The sequence below is a fragment of the Quercus lobata genome, chromosome 10 (genome assembly GCF_001633185.2).
Source record: "Quercus lobata isolate SW786 chromosome 10, ValleyOak3.0 Primary Assembly, whole genome shotgun sequence".
NCBI classification, from domain to species: domain Eukaryota; kingdom Viridiplantae; phylum Streptophyta; class Magnoliopsida; order Fagales; family Fagaceae; genus Quercus; species Quercus lobata.
In genome coordinates, this window is record NC_044913.1 from 14989654 (window position 1) to 15002464 (window position 12811).

The 12811-nt window shown below is 34.5% G+C and overlaps 1 protein-coding gene across 1 annotated transcript; it reads right to left on the bottom strand.

The window, feature by feature from the left end:
• Positions 1 to 10070: 10070 nt before the first annotated feature.
• On the bottom strand, positions 10071 to 12797 carry LOC115962740 (protein NRT1/ PTR FAMILY 2.11-like). The gene is made up of 4 exons (XM_031081619.1): positions 12579 to 12797; positions 12244 to 12461; positions 11357 to 11913; positions 10071 to 11269 (listed from the first exon to the last, which is right to left on the bottom strand). Exons 1-4 carry the CDS (start codon positions 12682 to 12684, stop codon positions 10369 to 10371), a joined length of 1782 nt encoding a protein of 593 aa, XP_030937479.1. The 5' UTR covers positions 12685 to 12797; the 3' UTR covers positions 10071 to 10368.
• Positions 12798 to 12811: the final 14 nt, after the last annotated feature.

Below are 12811 nucleotides of genomic sequence, written 5' to 3' on the forward strand. Positions count from 1 at the left end.
TTGATTTATTTTTAAAAGGTAGTCCATTTTGTAGAGAATAAATTTTAATGTAATTGTTAAGAGCAGCTCATATTTTATATAATAGTCAAAAGAAGTTACTATGATCTATTGGGTAATAGTAAAAAAAAATAATAAAAAGAGGTAAAAAAAATGCTAAATTTATATAATAGTAAAAAGAAGTTACTATCATCCATTGGGTAACAGTAAAAAAAAAAAAAAAAAAGAGGTAAAAAATGCTAAATTTATATAACAGTAAAAAGAAGTTATTATGATTTATTAGGTAACAGTTAAAAAAAAAAAATTAATGAAAAGAGGTAAAAAAGGCTAAATGCAACATTAGAGCATCACACGACGGGACCTCATGTACTTCTGTATGAGGTTTCTTCTTTTATATATATACTAGTATTATGCCTGTGTGTTGCACGGCTTAATAAAAAATATTTTGATAATATAATTAAATTGAATAACAAAAAAAATGAAAAAAAAAAATTAAGTTTCATGGAAGATGTATATTATGTCTTCAAGTTTGATATTAAAAAAAAAAAAAATATTATAAAATATTTTAAAAACTATGGCAAATTGTAAAAAAGTATAACAATTATTAATGAAATCTCTCTTTCTGTGTGTGTATGTGTGTGTGTAAGATAACACCAAAAAAATATCCATTTTTTTTAAAAATCTAAAAAATAAATGAATTTTGTATATTCGTTCTTATATATAATATATCTAATTACAATGATCAATAAAAACTTTTATAATTTTTTTTAATAATTCGTATTCATTTATGAAAAGGGATCATCCTAAAAGAATTAATTCAAAATTTAAGATTAAAAAATAAATTGTACTTGTACACCTAAAAGAAATTTAATTTTTATGTCTTATTTTAATATTTGAATAATTTGTTTAGTATTGATTTTATTCAAATGATTATAAGTTATAGCAAGGTTGTATGTAGGGTAGAGAGAAAAAGGGAGGAATATAGCAAATAATTGTAAGGTTTGTAGTAGGAAGAATAATATATTAAAAAACTGTGTTTATATATAGAGAGAATTTTAGGTTGTGAAAAAGATGATATGAACAAAAAGAAGGAGTTTAGGTGAAACTAAAATACTTATTTATTTTTTTTTAAACTTTATTATTAGGAAAAAGATGACATAAGATGCAAATTTATCCAAAAAAAGAAAAAGAAAAAAGAAATGTAGCAAAAAAAAAAAAATGTAGTTCGATATACAATATTTAAATTCTATCTTTTTCCTTTCACGTATTTTTTATCTCTCTTTTTTATTTAAATTCTATCCTTTTTTATATATAGGTAATTCTATCCTATTAATTTTAGGCTTTGTTGATAACATTTTAGATAGACACAAATGTAGTTGTAGTTGTAAATCAAATACTACTTTTGTTAGGTTCTAAAGACTTAGGTATTTATGTATGTAGAACTCTAATATGTATTGTTGGCAAACTATGATCAAAACAATGTGTTTAGAAGTGTTTTAGTCTTGCTCAAAGTTGTACATTTTATGTAAAGTTAGAATCGAGCTTATGTAGAAAGTATTATGCATTTCGGCTTGGCTCGATTGATCGAAGCTTAGGCTCGATCGATCGAATCTCAGGCAGAATGTTTTTTTCTGCAGATTTCCAACTCAGCCTTAGTTGTTTAAAACGTTTTAGGTTTTTCTAATTTGTCCTAAGTATAAAAGGTAAACCTTAGCCTCGTTTTAGTGTTGCTCATATTACTGTTTGTGTAAATCTCTTGTGAGATCTAGAGGAGCTTTTCTTTACACCAACTTAGGATTTTCAAGGAGAAAATATTATCTACACCTTGATGATTAACTCAGTTGCTGCCATTGAAGTTTAAAGAAAACACAAGCGGGTGTGCTTGTATCTGGTGGTGAATCCAAGAAAGAAGGAGTCCATGGATTCAGAACTTGCACATGGTCGTGTCAGTAAGTTCTACTGGTTGGTAGTAATAAGAAGTCGAGCGTGGGGGCTTGTAAGTCTTATTGTATGAACTTCGATTCTTTCAAGTTAGTAGATTCAAGTTTACATTGAGGATAGCTAGGTCAAATCCTCCTCAGGTTTTTACCGGTTTGGTTTCTTGGGTGATCATATCTTGTATTATTTATCTTTCCGCTGCTTTGCATGATATGATTTTTGTAATCGTGATAACCTAGATTTGTTAAATTGGACTAAGTAACAACTTGGCTAATTACCTAGGTTAAATCAATTGTGTTTTAAGGGGTCTAAAAACTATCAAGTGGTATCAGAGCGAGTTGCTCTCTTGTTGTTGATCTTTTGATTATTGAGCTGATCCTTGACCCCTGTTGTCATGGAACACGGACATTCTCTAGTTATTCCTCCACACTTTGATGGGAATAATTATGCTTATTGGAAAATAAGGATGAAAACATTCCTGAAATCAATTGATGAGAGAGTCTAGAACTCCGTTAAATACGGATGGGAGAAACCCACTACTCTTGTTAGTGAATGGGAAACTTCTCAAAAAGAAGCAGCTGCGTTCAATAGCAAGGCTATGAATGCTATCTTTAACGCTGTTTCTATGGAGGAATTTAAGAGAATCTTTAATGTTGAGGTTGCTCATACTGCTTGGAATATCCTCCAGACTGTGCATGAAGGCACAAAGGCTGTCAAAATCAATAAATTGCAGCAATTGACTTCTAAATTTGAAAGCATTAGGATGTCTGATGATGAATCTTTTGATGAATTCTATGCTAAATTGAATGATATTGTTAATTTTGCTTTTAACTTGGGTGAAATCTATGATCAACCTAAAATTGTTAGGAAAATTCTTAAATCTTTAACTGAAAACTTTAGACCCAAGGTGACTGCCATTACTGAAAGCAAGGATGTGGACTCCATCCCTGTTGATGAATTTGTAGGATCTCTTCAATCTTATGAGTTGGATCTACCCAAAACTACCAAATCCAAATCAATGGCTTTTAAGTCAGTTGATGATGTTGAAGGTGGTGGATTTGATGATGAGCTCTCTGCTACAGAGATTGCTTACCTTGCCAAGAACTTTAGAAACTTTTTCAGGAATAGTAACAGAAAGGCAAGAGGCACGAACACTGTTGAACCTAGAAACTTTAGGAAGCATGATCCCACTAAGGTTAACAATAATGATAAACCTAGAGAAAAAGTAGGTTAATCTTCTAATAATTCTTTGGGTTCTCAGTGTTTTGGATGTCAAGGGTATGGTCACATGAAATCTGAATGTCCTACCCATTTGAAATCTAAGGTTAAGGCTATGGCTATAACCCTTAGTGATGGTGAAGTTTCTGATAATGAGTTTGATTATGATGAGGATGGAAACTTCATTGTTTTCACAGCTACTGCTATAGTTAATGAGAGCATATCTGTTGAAGAGAACCCTTCTGATGGGGAACTCTCTGAAGATGCAGATCTTCAAGAGGCCTGTAATAAACTTTGCAAAGTTGCTGCAAAGGATGCTATGAATGTTGAACTTGGCCTGAAAAAAATTGAATCTCTTGAGCTTGATAAGAAGAATTTGCTTGTAAAACTGTTTGATGCTAATGAACTTTTGAACAATGTGAAAACTGAGAATATGCTTTTGCTTGATAAGGTTAAATCTTTGGAACTTGATTTATCTGTTGCTAGATCTGCTAGTTTTAAACTTGATCAAATGTTAAGTGTTCAAAAGTCTCCTTCTGACAAATCTGGATTATGTTATGTTGAAAGCATCTCTGTGTCTGCTCCCCATTCCACAAACTTTGTCCCTTCATCTTCTTCTGAACCTTTAGTGAGTGAGATTGTGAGTGAAACTGTCAAACTCCCTGTGAGTGAGGTTGTCAAACTTATAGAAGTTTCATCATTTAGGAAGATTAGGGTTGATCTGAAAGAGTCTAAGTCTAAGAAGCCTACCCTATCTAAGGACAAGACACAAGATAAACCTGCATGGGTTTGTCACTTTTGTGGAAAGTCTGGACACATATGTCCAAACTGTTACAAGCTGCAAGCTGCAAAGAAAGCAAACAAACCAAAAGTACCTGTGCCTTAAGCACAAGATCCTATGGTACTTATTGGTGAATTGGTAAAAGTTTTAAACCTTTATTTCAATCCTGGAGTTGGTAATCATTCCCATGTGAATAATAACTCCAATGCTCATGGTGCATTTAAAAAGTTTTGGATGCAAAAGACTCGAACTAACTGAGTTTTTCTGACATGGTCCTTGTGCTTCATTGCTCTACCCTTTGTGACCATTGTTCTTTGGTTTTATTTTTTTGTTTTTTGTTTTCTAGGATTTGCATTGCATAACATTCATGCATTTCATTCTAGGTGTTTTTTTTAATAAAAAAAAAGGGAAAAAGGGAAGAAAAAGGAAGCAAATTGTGTTTTGTACTATTCTTCTTGGTTTTTGAGAACAAGGTTGGTCAATTTATTTTCACATAACATGTCTTTTGTACCTTATTTAGCTTTGATGAGCTTACTTATTGCACTTTACTAGTTGAAACTTTGTAGTGCATGTTGTGTGGGAAAGATGTTTATGGTTTTTGATTACTCTGTCTTAATCTTGAAGTCACATGTTTTTGACTGTCGGACTTGAACTTTTAGAGAAAGGCATAAATAACCATCTCACCACTGTTTACTAGCCAATTATGAACACCTTAGTGCATATCATTAGATTTTGTACTCGAGAAAGTGTAGCACATGCACAAAAAGAACATAAGGTGAAGTCTTGGTTTAAATTGCTTAATACTTAAAATTGGTGTGTACTATTAGGCTTGATGCCAAAATCACATGACTTAAAATTGGTGTGTATATTATGAGGCAAAAATTTAAGAAACTTACATGATTGCAAGCTTATGATCTAGGAGATGTGGGAGTTATTTGATGTAACTTTTTAGGTGATAGTCTCTTTTAAATTCTTTGTGATGAATTTTGTAGATTTTGTGATTGATTGCTATTCACATATCACCTCACATGTATCTCAATCTTTTGCTAGTTACACACACTACACAAGTTACTCTTTGCTAAACATTGTACATGTTCTTGTGTGTGTTTATGGTCTGACCAACCAAGTTTTGCAAATACCTTGAATTTTGTGCAAAATTAACTTGATGTTTGAAAATTTATGGAGAATGCAAGAAATTTTGATTTTGGGCTTAAATTCTTGTTTTTGAAAATCACATCATCACATACTCATGCATTTTGTTCTTCAATTTCAATGCTTTAAGTTGTTTCTGAATTTTTTTCAAAAATTGTGTTTTTCCACAAATTTAGTGAGCCTCTGCCAGTTTTGATTGATCCATTCTATTTTTCGATCAATCGAAATTTTTTAAAAATGTTTTAGAGAGCCTCTGTCTGTTTCGATCGATCGAAACTGATTTTCGGTCAATCGAAATTTTTTAAAATTGTTTTAACGAGTCTTTGTCTGTCTCGATCGATTGAAGCTGTTTTTCGATCAATCGAAACTCGTGAATCAGGTTTTTTAAAAAAACTCAAATTTGACTTGTTCATCTACAATTTCAAACTTTCCTCTCTCTCTCTCCGACTTGGCAAGGCTCCACTGAGGATTTTTTGTCATTTTCGGCCAAAATTTTTGCAAGGTTTTTCTCTCCCAAGGCCGGTAAGACCTTTATACCCTTCCTTTTGCATTTATTTTCGTGTTTTCATGCATAAACTCATGCATTTATTGGGATTTTCGAAACTTTTCAAAATTGGGATTTTTGTTTAATCAATCCTCTTTTTTTGAAATTGATCATTGGGTTTTGTTCCTATATTGTTATATTCATGATATATGTTGGTTAATTTGATCAATTTGGGGCTTTGTGCAAAATTGAAAATTCTAGGGCTTGTAATTAACCCGAATTGGGGATTTTGTTCAAATTTGGCTAAATTGATAAAATTGGCTTGTTCAATTAATGTAATTGGTCATTATTTTATGAAATTTATCTTGTATGATGATCAATTAGTCAATGTCTTTCAAATTGATCAAGTGGTTTTTCAAAATTTTGGGGTTTTTGTCTAGAAACTCTATACTCAAGCCAATTTTGTGAATTTGAACTTATTTGAACTTAATTGCACTGCATTAGGACATGCATCATGCCATTTAAATTGTTCATGCATCATATAGTTTTTGTTCTATATTTTTTTCTTGTTCTAACTTGCAGTCTGCCCTTGGTATTTTTTTTTGTGTTTTTGTTCCTTTGCTTTGTGTTTTGGTCCTTATCCTAGCACCATGCCTAGGAAAACTAGAGTCCATAGGACCCTTTCCACTTCCTCTGAGTCTTCCTCTAGGAGTGAGGTGTTTAGAAATGATAAAAGCAAAGAGGCCTTTGAGACTTTGAACTGTAAGCGTAAGATTTGGGCTGAGCGTGTTGTGATTTTAGATGAGATTGATCCGGCCATTAGGGCTAACTTTGAGTCTAGAGGTTGGTTGCCTCTCTTAGAGATAGATCATCTACCCCCGACTGCCCTGATTAGATAGTTCTTCTCGAATCTCTCTTGCCACGTCTATGATTCCAACACCTTTGTTAGGAGTTGGATAGGAGGTGTTGAGTTCACCATTACCCCTCGGGTAGTGGCTGAGGCTCTTGGGGTTCCGGTTGTTCGGGAGCCTGACTATCCCTATGATGAGTCTCCTCCCTTAGATGTTGTCATGTCATACATCACTGGGTCGTCTATCCAGTGGGGTTCTGATCCTTAGATCACGTCCGCTGAGCTTACCGAGATTGCCTATCTTTTCTTTAGGATAGCGTGTCATTCGTTGTGGCCTATTTCTCATCTCCACACCATCCCTCTAGAGCGATGTGTGTTTTTGTATGCATTCGTTTTTTGGTGCGTCTTTCAGTTTCCCACATCTGTTCCTTCGTTCTTTGAACGAGGTTCATAGGAGTTTTGCCATAGGGCCTGCACTTATTCATCCTATTTTCATTCATAGGATTCTGCTGTTTTTGGGTTTGGATGGTTTCCCTTCTGGTGAGCTTGTTCATGTTGTTGCTCCCATAGGTGCCACATTTCTTAGACAGAGGGCTGCTCACTTGAGAGTTGCTCCTTCGCATCCTAGAGGTACGTCATCTAGTGCTGTTCCCCCTCCTCCCTCTTCTACAGGTGTTGATACTGCTGAGGTGTCTGGTGCTGCTGCTGCTGATACTGATGTTCCTCCATCGACTACTTTGGATGATTCAGACATTCGTCGTATGTTGGATCATGTCTTGACCGTTCAGGCGGCTTATGGACAGATTTTGGTCAACGCGCTTGATGAGATTCGTGCCTTGCGTGCGGAGTTGGCACAGTTTAGACGTTCTTCCACACCACCTCCCTTTTGATGATGGATTTTGTTTGCCCTTTGGCATTCCGTCACAAAAAGGGGGAGTACATTGTAGAGTTTTTGTTTTCAGGGGGAGAGTATTTTGTTGGTTGGAGCTTGTGGAGTTTAGATTGTATCTAGGTGCTTCACATTGTATTTTAACTTTTTAGCTCTTGCCATGTTTTTGATGGGATATTCATGTTTTAGGGGGAGTGTTTTTTTTTTTATTATCTTATATGTTTCTTGTTTTCAACTATTTATTGATTTATATTTATGAGTTATTCATTGATATATGTCTTTATTATGTGTTGTTTAAAATCAAGAATTTACTTTATTTACTTGTATTTTTTCCACACATGCGGTTATGCATTTTGTTTAGTGTTTCAGGAAATATACAAGTTGATTCAATTGAGCTGCTATCTACACTTGCAACTGATGGATAGTAGTTAGGATTGAATTTGTTTTATGATTATTATTTGTGTAAAGGGCTTTTATTTTGTAAACTTTGAGCTTCTAATTGTGTTTTGTCACGGATTGTCAAAGGGGGAGTTTGTTAGGTTCTAAAGACTTAGGTATTTATGTATTTAGAACTCTAATATGTATTGTTGGCAAACCATGATCAAAACAATGTGTTTAGAAGTGTTTTAGTCTTGCTCAAAGTTGTACATTTATATAAAGTTGGAATCGAGCTAATGCAGAAAGTATTATGCATTTCGACCTGGCTCGATCGATCGAAGCTTAGGCTCGATCGATCGAATCTCGGGCAGAATGTTTTTTTCTGCGGATTTCCAACTCAGCTCTAGTTGTTTAAAACATTTTAGGGTTTTCTAATTTGTCCTAAGTATAAAAGGCAAACCCTAGCCACGTTTTAGTGTTGCTCATATTGCTGTTTGTGTAAATCTCTTGTGAGATCTAGAGGAGCTTTTCTTTACACAAACTTAGGGTTTTCAAGTAGAAGATATTATCTACACCTTGATGATCAACTCGGTTGCTGCCATTGAAGTTTAAAGAAAACACAAGCGGGTGTGCTTATATCTAGTGGTGAATCCAAGAAAGAAAGAGTCCGTGGATTCAGAGTTTGCACGTGGTCGTGTCAGTAAGTTCTACTAGTTGGTAGCAATAAGAAGTTGAGCGTGGGCGCTTGTAAGTCTTATTGTATAAACTTCGATTCTTTCAAGATAGTGGATTCAAGTTTACCTTGAGGATAGCTAGGTCAAATCCTCCCCAGGTTTTTATAGATTTGGTTTCCTGGGTGATCATATCTTGTGTTATTTATCTTTCCGCTGCTTTGCATGATATGATCTTTGTGATTGTGATAACCTAGATTTGTTAAATTGGACTAAGTAACAATTTGGCTAATTACCTAGGTTAAATCAATTGTGTTTTAAGGGGTCTAAAAACTATCTTTTGTTACTTGATTATTAGGAAAAAGGATGACATAAAATGCATATTTATCCGAAAAAAAAGGAACTTTAAACAATTAACAAAAGTAAACATATGTTGATACACAATAGTATTCAATTCTATCTTTTTATTATTATTATTATTTATTTTTATTCAATCTTATTTGCTTTATTTTATGTATTTTTTATTTTTTGAAATTCTGTCCTTTTTTTTAGGTAATTCTATCTTATTGATTTTAGCCTTTGTTGATAATATTTTAGATAGACCAACTAACTAAATTTAATCTCTTTTTGAAATTTTAGAAAACACTTATTGTAGGTTGCACGTTTTGTTAGAACATTTATTGTTATTTTATCCAAAGAAATTAATAAGAACAAATATAATGTTGTTTTTATATAAAAATTACTGCAATAAGAAAGTTGCTGTTTATTTATTTATTTTATAATACACTACATGTAAAAAAATAAGGATTAGATGAAGAATTTGAATTGTAATCAAATAAATATTTCTATCAACTTAGAAATTATAGGAGAAGAAAAATTGTATATATTTTTTCTTAAAATCTAAAAACTTAAAAAATTTCTGCAATTTAGTGAAACCACTTGGTGCAATCACGACTTATAAGCTTAACTTTTATTATATAGTATATGATATATATATATATATATATTGATTGATTGATTGATTGATTGATTTGATTCAAGGCAACCGAATGAAAAAAAAAAATGTAGAAGATGACGATTTAAAATAATATTATTAGTAGTAAAAAATGACATATCAATGATTAATGTAACATTGAGTATGATTTCGGATATGATATAGTGACAAAAAAGAATAATGTGGTCGACTCTAAGTACTTGTTAAGTACTCTTGGACTAGAGCTAATGTAGTACTCTGCAATAATAAATGCAAGCTAGCTAATATTAGGATTAGCCTTTTCATATTAGTTTATAAGCTTATGACATTTTTTAATATTAAATGACTTTAATCTGTTAGCGTGGCGTACTAATCAAACAAAAGAGTTTTTCACCCCTAACCAGCCAAATAAAGAAGTATTGGTTCTTGGATCCGAGAAGTAAAAGCCACTGCTATTATCAACTGATGATCTCAACCTTTAGAAAATGAAAGAAGTACAAGACATGGTGTAGTGTGAATGTGAAATGAGAATGTCAAGCCACTGCTTTGTAATTCTTTTTTCCTGTGGGGGCAATGTATCAGTCTTGGACCTCTCGCGGGGGCAAAAGCCAAAGACAATGTTTCATTGTGGTCCACATGCGCAGAAAAAGAGAAGTTATCAGTAATATTCAAATCATTTATTTTTTTGAATTGATATATTTATGGTTGAGGGCCGTTGAGGAAAGTTAATACCATTATAAATGTAATCACTGACTTATTAGACTAGTTTTTATTAGGAAAAGATACAAGTTTCATTTCTATGTTACATACCCTGATTTACCAATATAAGCAAACTCTTCAAAAGAACAGGGGAATTTGTATCCTCTCGTTTGGTCCTACACAAAGCTACTGCATAATGCATCATCATACAGATTCCAAATGGCAAGGATGTTATTCTAGGTACTATATAGCCTACTACTGTATAATATTGCCGTGTGATATCGTTCATACATGAATTGGGAGCCTAGAATGAATTTGATTACCAATGAACTTGATTATCAAACAGTAGTTTTTTGAGGTAGTGTAGATCCTAGGTTGACTTCAAGGGTATCCTTGCTAACCCCTTTGTACTTATACCATTTCGCACATGCTAGAAAGTAGCCAAAGTTCAATACCCCCAGAGCAGCTATTGTGTAATAAAAGTAATCCAATCTTCCCTTGTTAAGATCTTCTGGTAACCAATTTCCGGTTGCAGCCTCCCTTGTGGTCCGATGAATTATTGATATCAGGAAACTACTCAAATAACTTGAACCTGCCATGCCACAGTAGTAAAGAGACCCTCCAATGCTTCTCATGTTCTCGGGGAATTGCTTGTAGTAGAATTCAACTTGGCCAACTGAAGCAAACGCTTCAGTTAATCCGGCTAGTACGAGTTGAGGAACCAACCATAGAGCTGACATTGAGGAAATTGCACCTTTTCTTGGTACAATTCCTATTGTTGGCTTGGTTAGAGCTATGGTCCTTCGACGCTCTTCCACCAAGGCAGATACTATCATGGTAATTACGGAGAGAAATATGCCAATGCCTATCCTCTGGAGGATTGTGATGCCGCCTTCTTTTCCTGTGATCTTTCGGAGGAACGGAACAACTATTCTGTCATAGATGGGTATAAAAAAGGTCAAGCTCAGCATCAAGAAGACAACGTAGGATGCAGCTGGGATCTGGAAATTGGTGTTTCCAAGGTGCCTGTCGGATTGAAGGGCTTGAAAGACTGCAAAAGTATTCTGTTGGACTATAGCGATATAGTATATGATGGCTGCAGCCCATATGGGAATCACTCTCACCAAGCATTTCACTTCTTCCACTTGCTGCATTGTGCAAAGTTTCCATGGATTGGCAGAAGATCCATCTGGGTTAATTTGGTCTTGGTGGGTCACAGTTGCTGCTTTGTCAAGGAATCTGCCAAAGTTATCAATTTGACTGGTTAATTTTTACACCCAATTGGTCCAAATGACCATCAAATGCAAAATTCTTGAAGTTGGTTACCTGAATTGGTCTGTGTAAGAAAGCTTGGCGTTGATAGAACTAATTGGCAGATGGTTGAAGAGGGACAACGATGGTTGTTCTGGTGGATTTAACCCCCTTCTCTTAACAGCAACCACTAAAACCTGTACCACACTGGTCATGGGACTACCAGTGGCTTTCACTTTCACATACATTTTTGAACCCATGAAGAAGAGTGCACATGCAATGAGCATCAGAATTGCTGGAATTCCTAAACCTATAGCCCAGCTCACATTGGATTGCACATACACAATGAGTGTAACAGATACCATCTGGGCAAAGGTAAAGGTAAAGAAGTACCAATTGAAAAAGCTATTGATTCCCCTCTTTCCAGATTCTGTTTTGGGGTTGAACTGGTCTGCTCCAAAGGCCAAGTTGCATGGCCTGATGCCAGCAGCTCCTACTATAAGTAGTCCAAACCCAGTAAGCAAAAATGCCATCTGTCCTGCTGTTGGCCCTTTGCATGTGTTCTCTGCTGATCCACAGTGGGGTGGGTGGAGCTTCTTGATTGCTGCTGTTAGTTGTATTACTAGCAATCCCTTTACAGAAACAAACAAATCAGACACATTATGACAAAAGTTATACTAGATAAACTGGTATGTAACTTGCAGTTGATGCAAGAAAAGGTACTTTGTTATTTAACATACAAAAACTGTTCATAATAATGAATTCTAATTTTACGTTTTTTAAATTGTCAATTCAGCCTAGTAGAGCCTTTAGTTCTCCTAGGACCTCCGTTCTTGGTATTTAACTATTTATAACAACTAAGCTTTGGCAGAAGACAAATTTGGCAATACACTAGTGTCATCTCTTACTGCATACAACTCGATGAAAATTTTCAGAATGAATGATGATAGTAAAATTAGTACCATAAAAGAGGCAATTGTTGCAAATCCCAAAGTCTTGTAGCGACCAAAGTAAGTGTCACAAAGGTAAGCTCCAAGCAAGGTGGAAAAATTGGTTGTGCCATTGAAGATGTTAATAATATTTGTAGCTGTAATGCTCTTCATGTTGAAGACAGTAGTAAGATAGATCAAGAGGTTGGATAAGGTGCCAATGGCTCCCAGCTTCTCAAAGGTTTCATTTCCTGAAATTTTATCCAAATGGGTCACTCAGGATTAAAAGATTAACAAACCAAAAGTGAAAAAGGAAAGAAAGAACCAAGAAGGGTATGAAGCAAAAGACAAGCTTCACTCTCACTCACCTATGATAAATGGCATGGATTTCCATCCTCTGTATTTAATCTCAGGCTCATCAGTTGTAACAGCTTTCGGGTTCTTCTCCATGGTTTCTTTATCATTCTTCTCCATTCTCTCTCTCTCTTTTCCTCTCTGTTATCTGAGGTGACTTAATACTCCTATATATTAACAAGCCTAGTGCACAAGTAGGAACTAGGAACTGAAGCCTGCGTTTGGATTGCGCTCAAAACCAGCGCGT

Bases quoted from the DNA above. Each gene is read 5' to 3' on its own strand.
- LOC115962740 (XM_031081619.1), bottom strand. From the start codon at position 12,684: ATGGAGAAGAATGATAAAGAAACCATGGAGAAGAACCCGAAAGCTGTT. The intron at 11,914-12,243 runs GTACTAATTTTA...GTTTCTGTAAAG, and splicing joins CAACAATTGCCTCTTTTATG to GGATTGCTAGTAATACAACT. The intron at 11,270-11,356 runs GTAACCAACTTC...TAACTTTGGCAG, and splicing joins TCTTACACAGACCAATTCAG to ATTCCTTGACAAAGCAGCAA.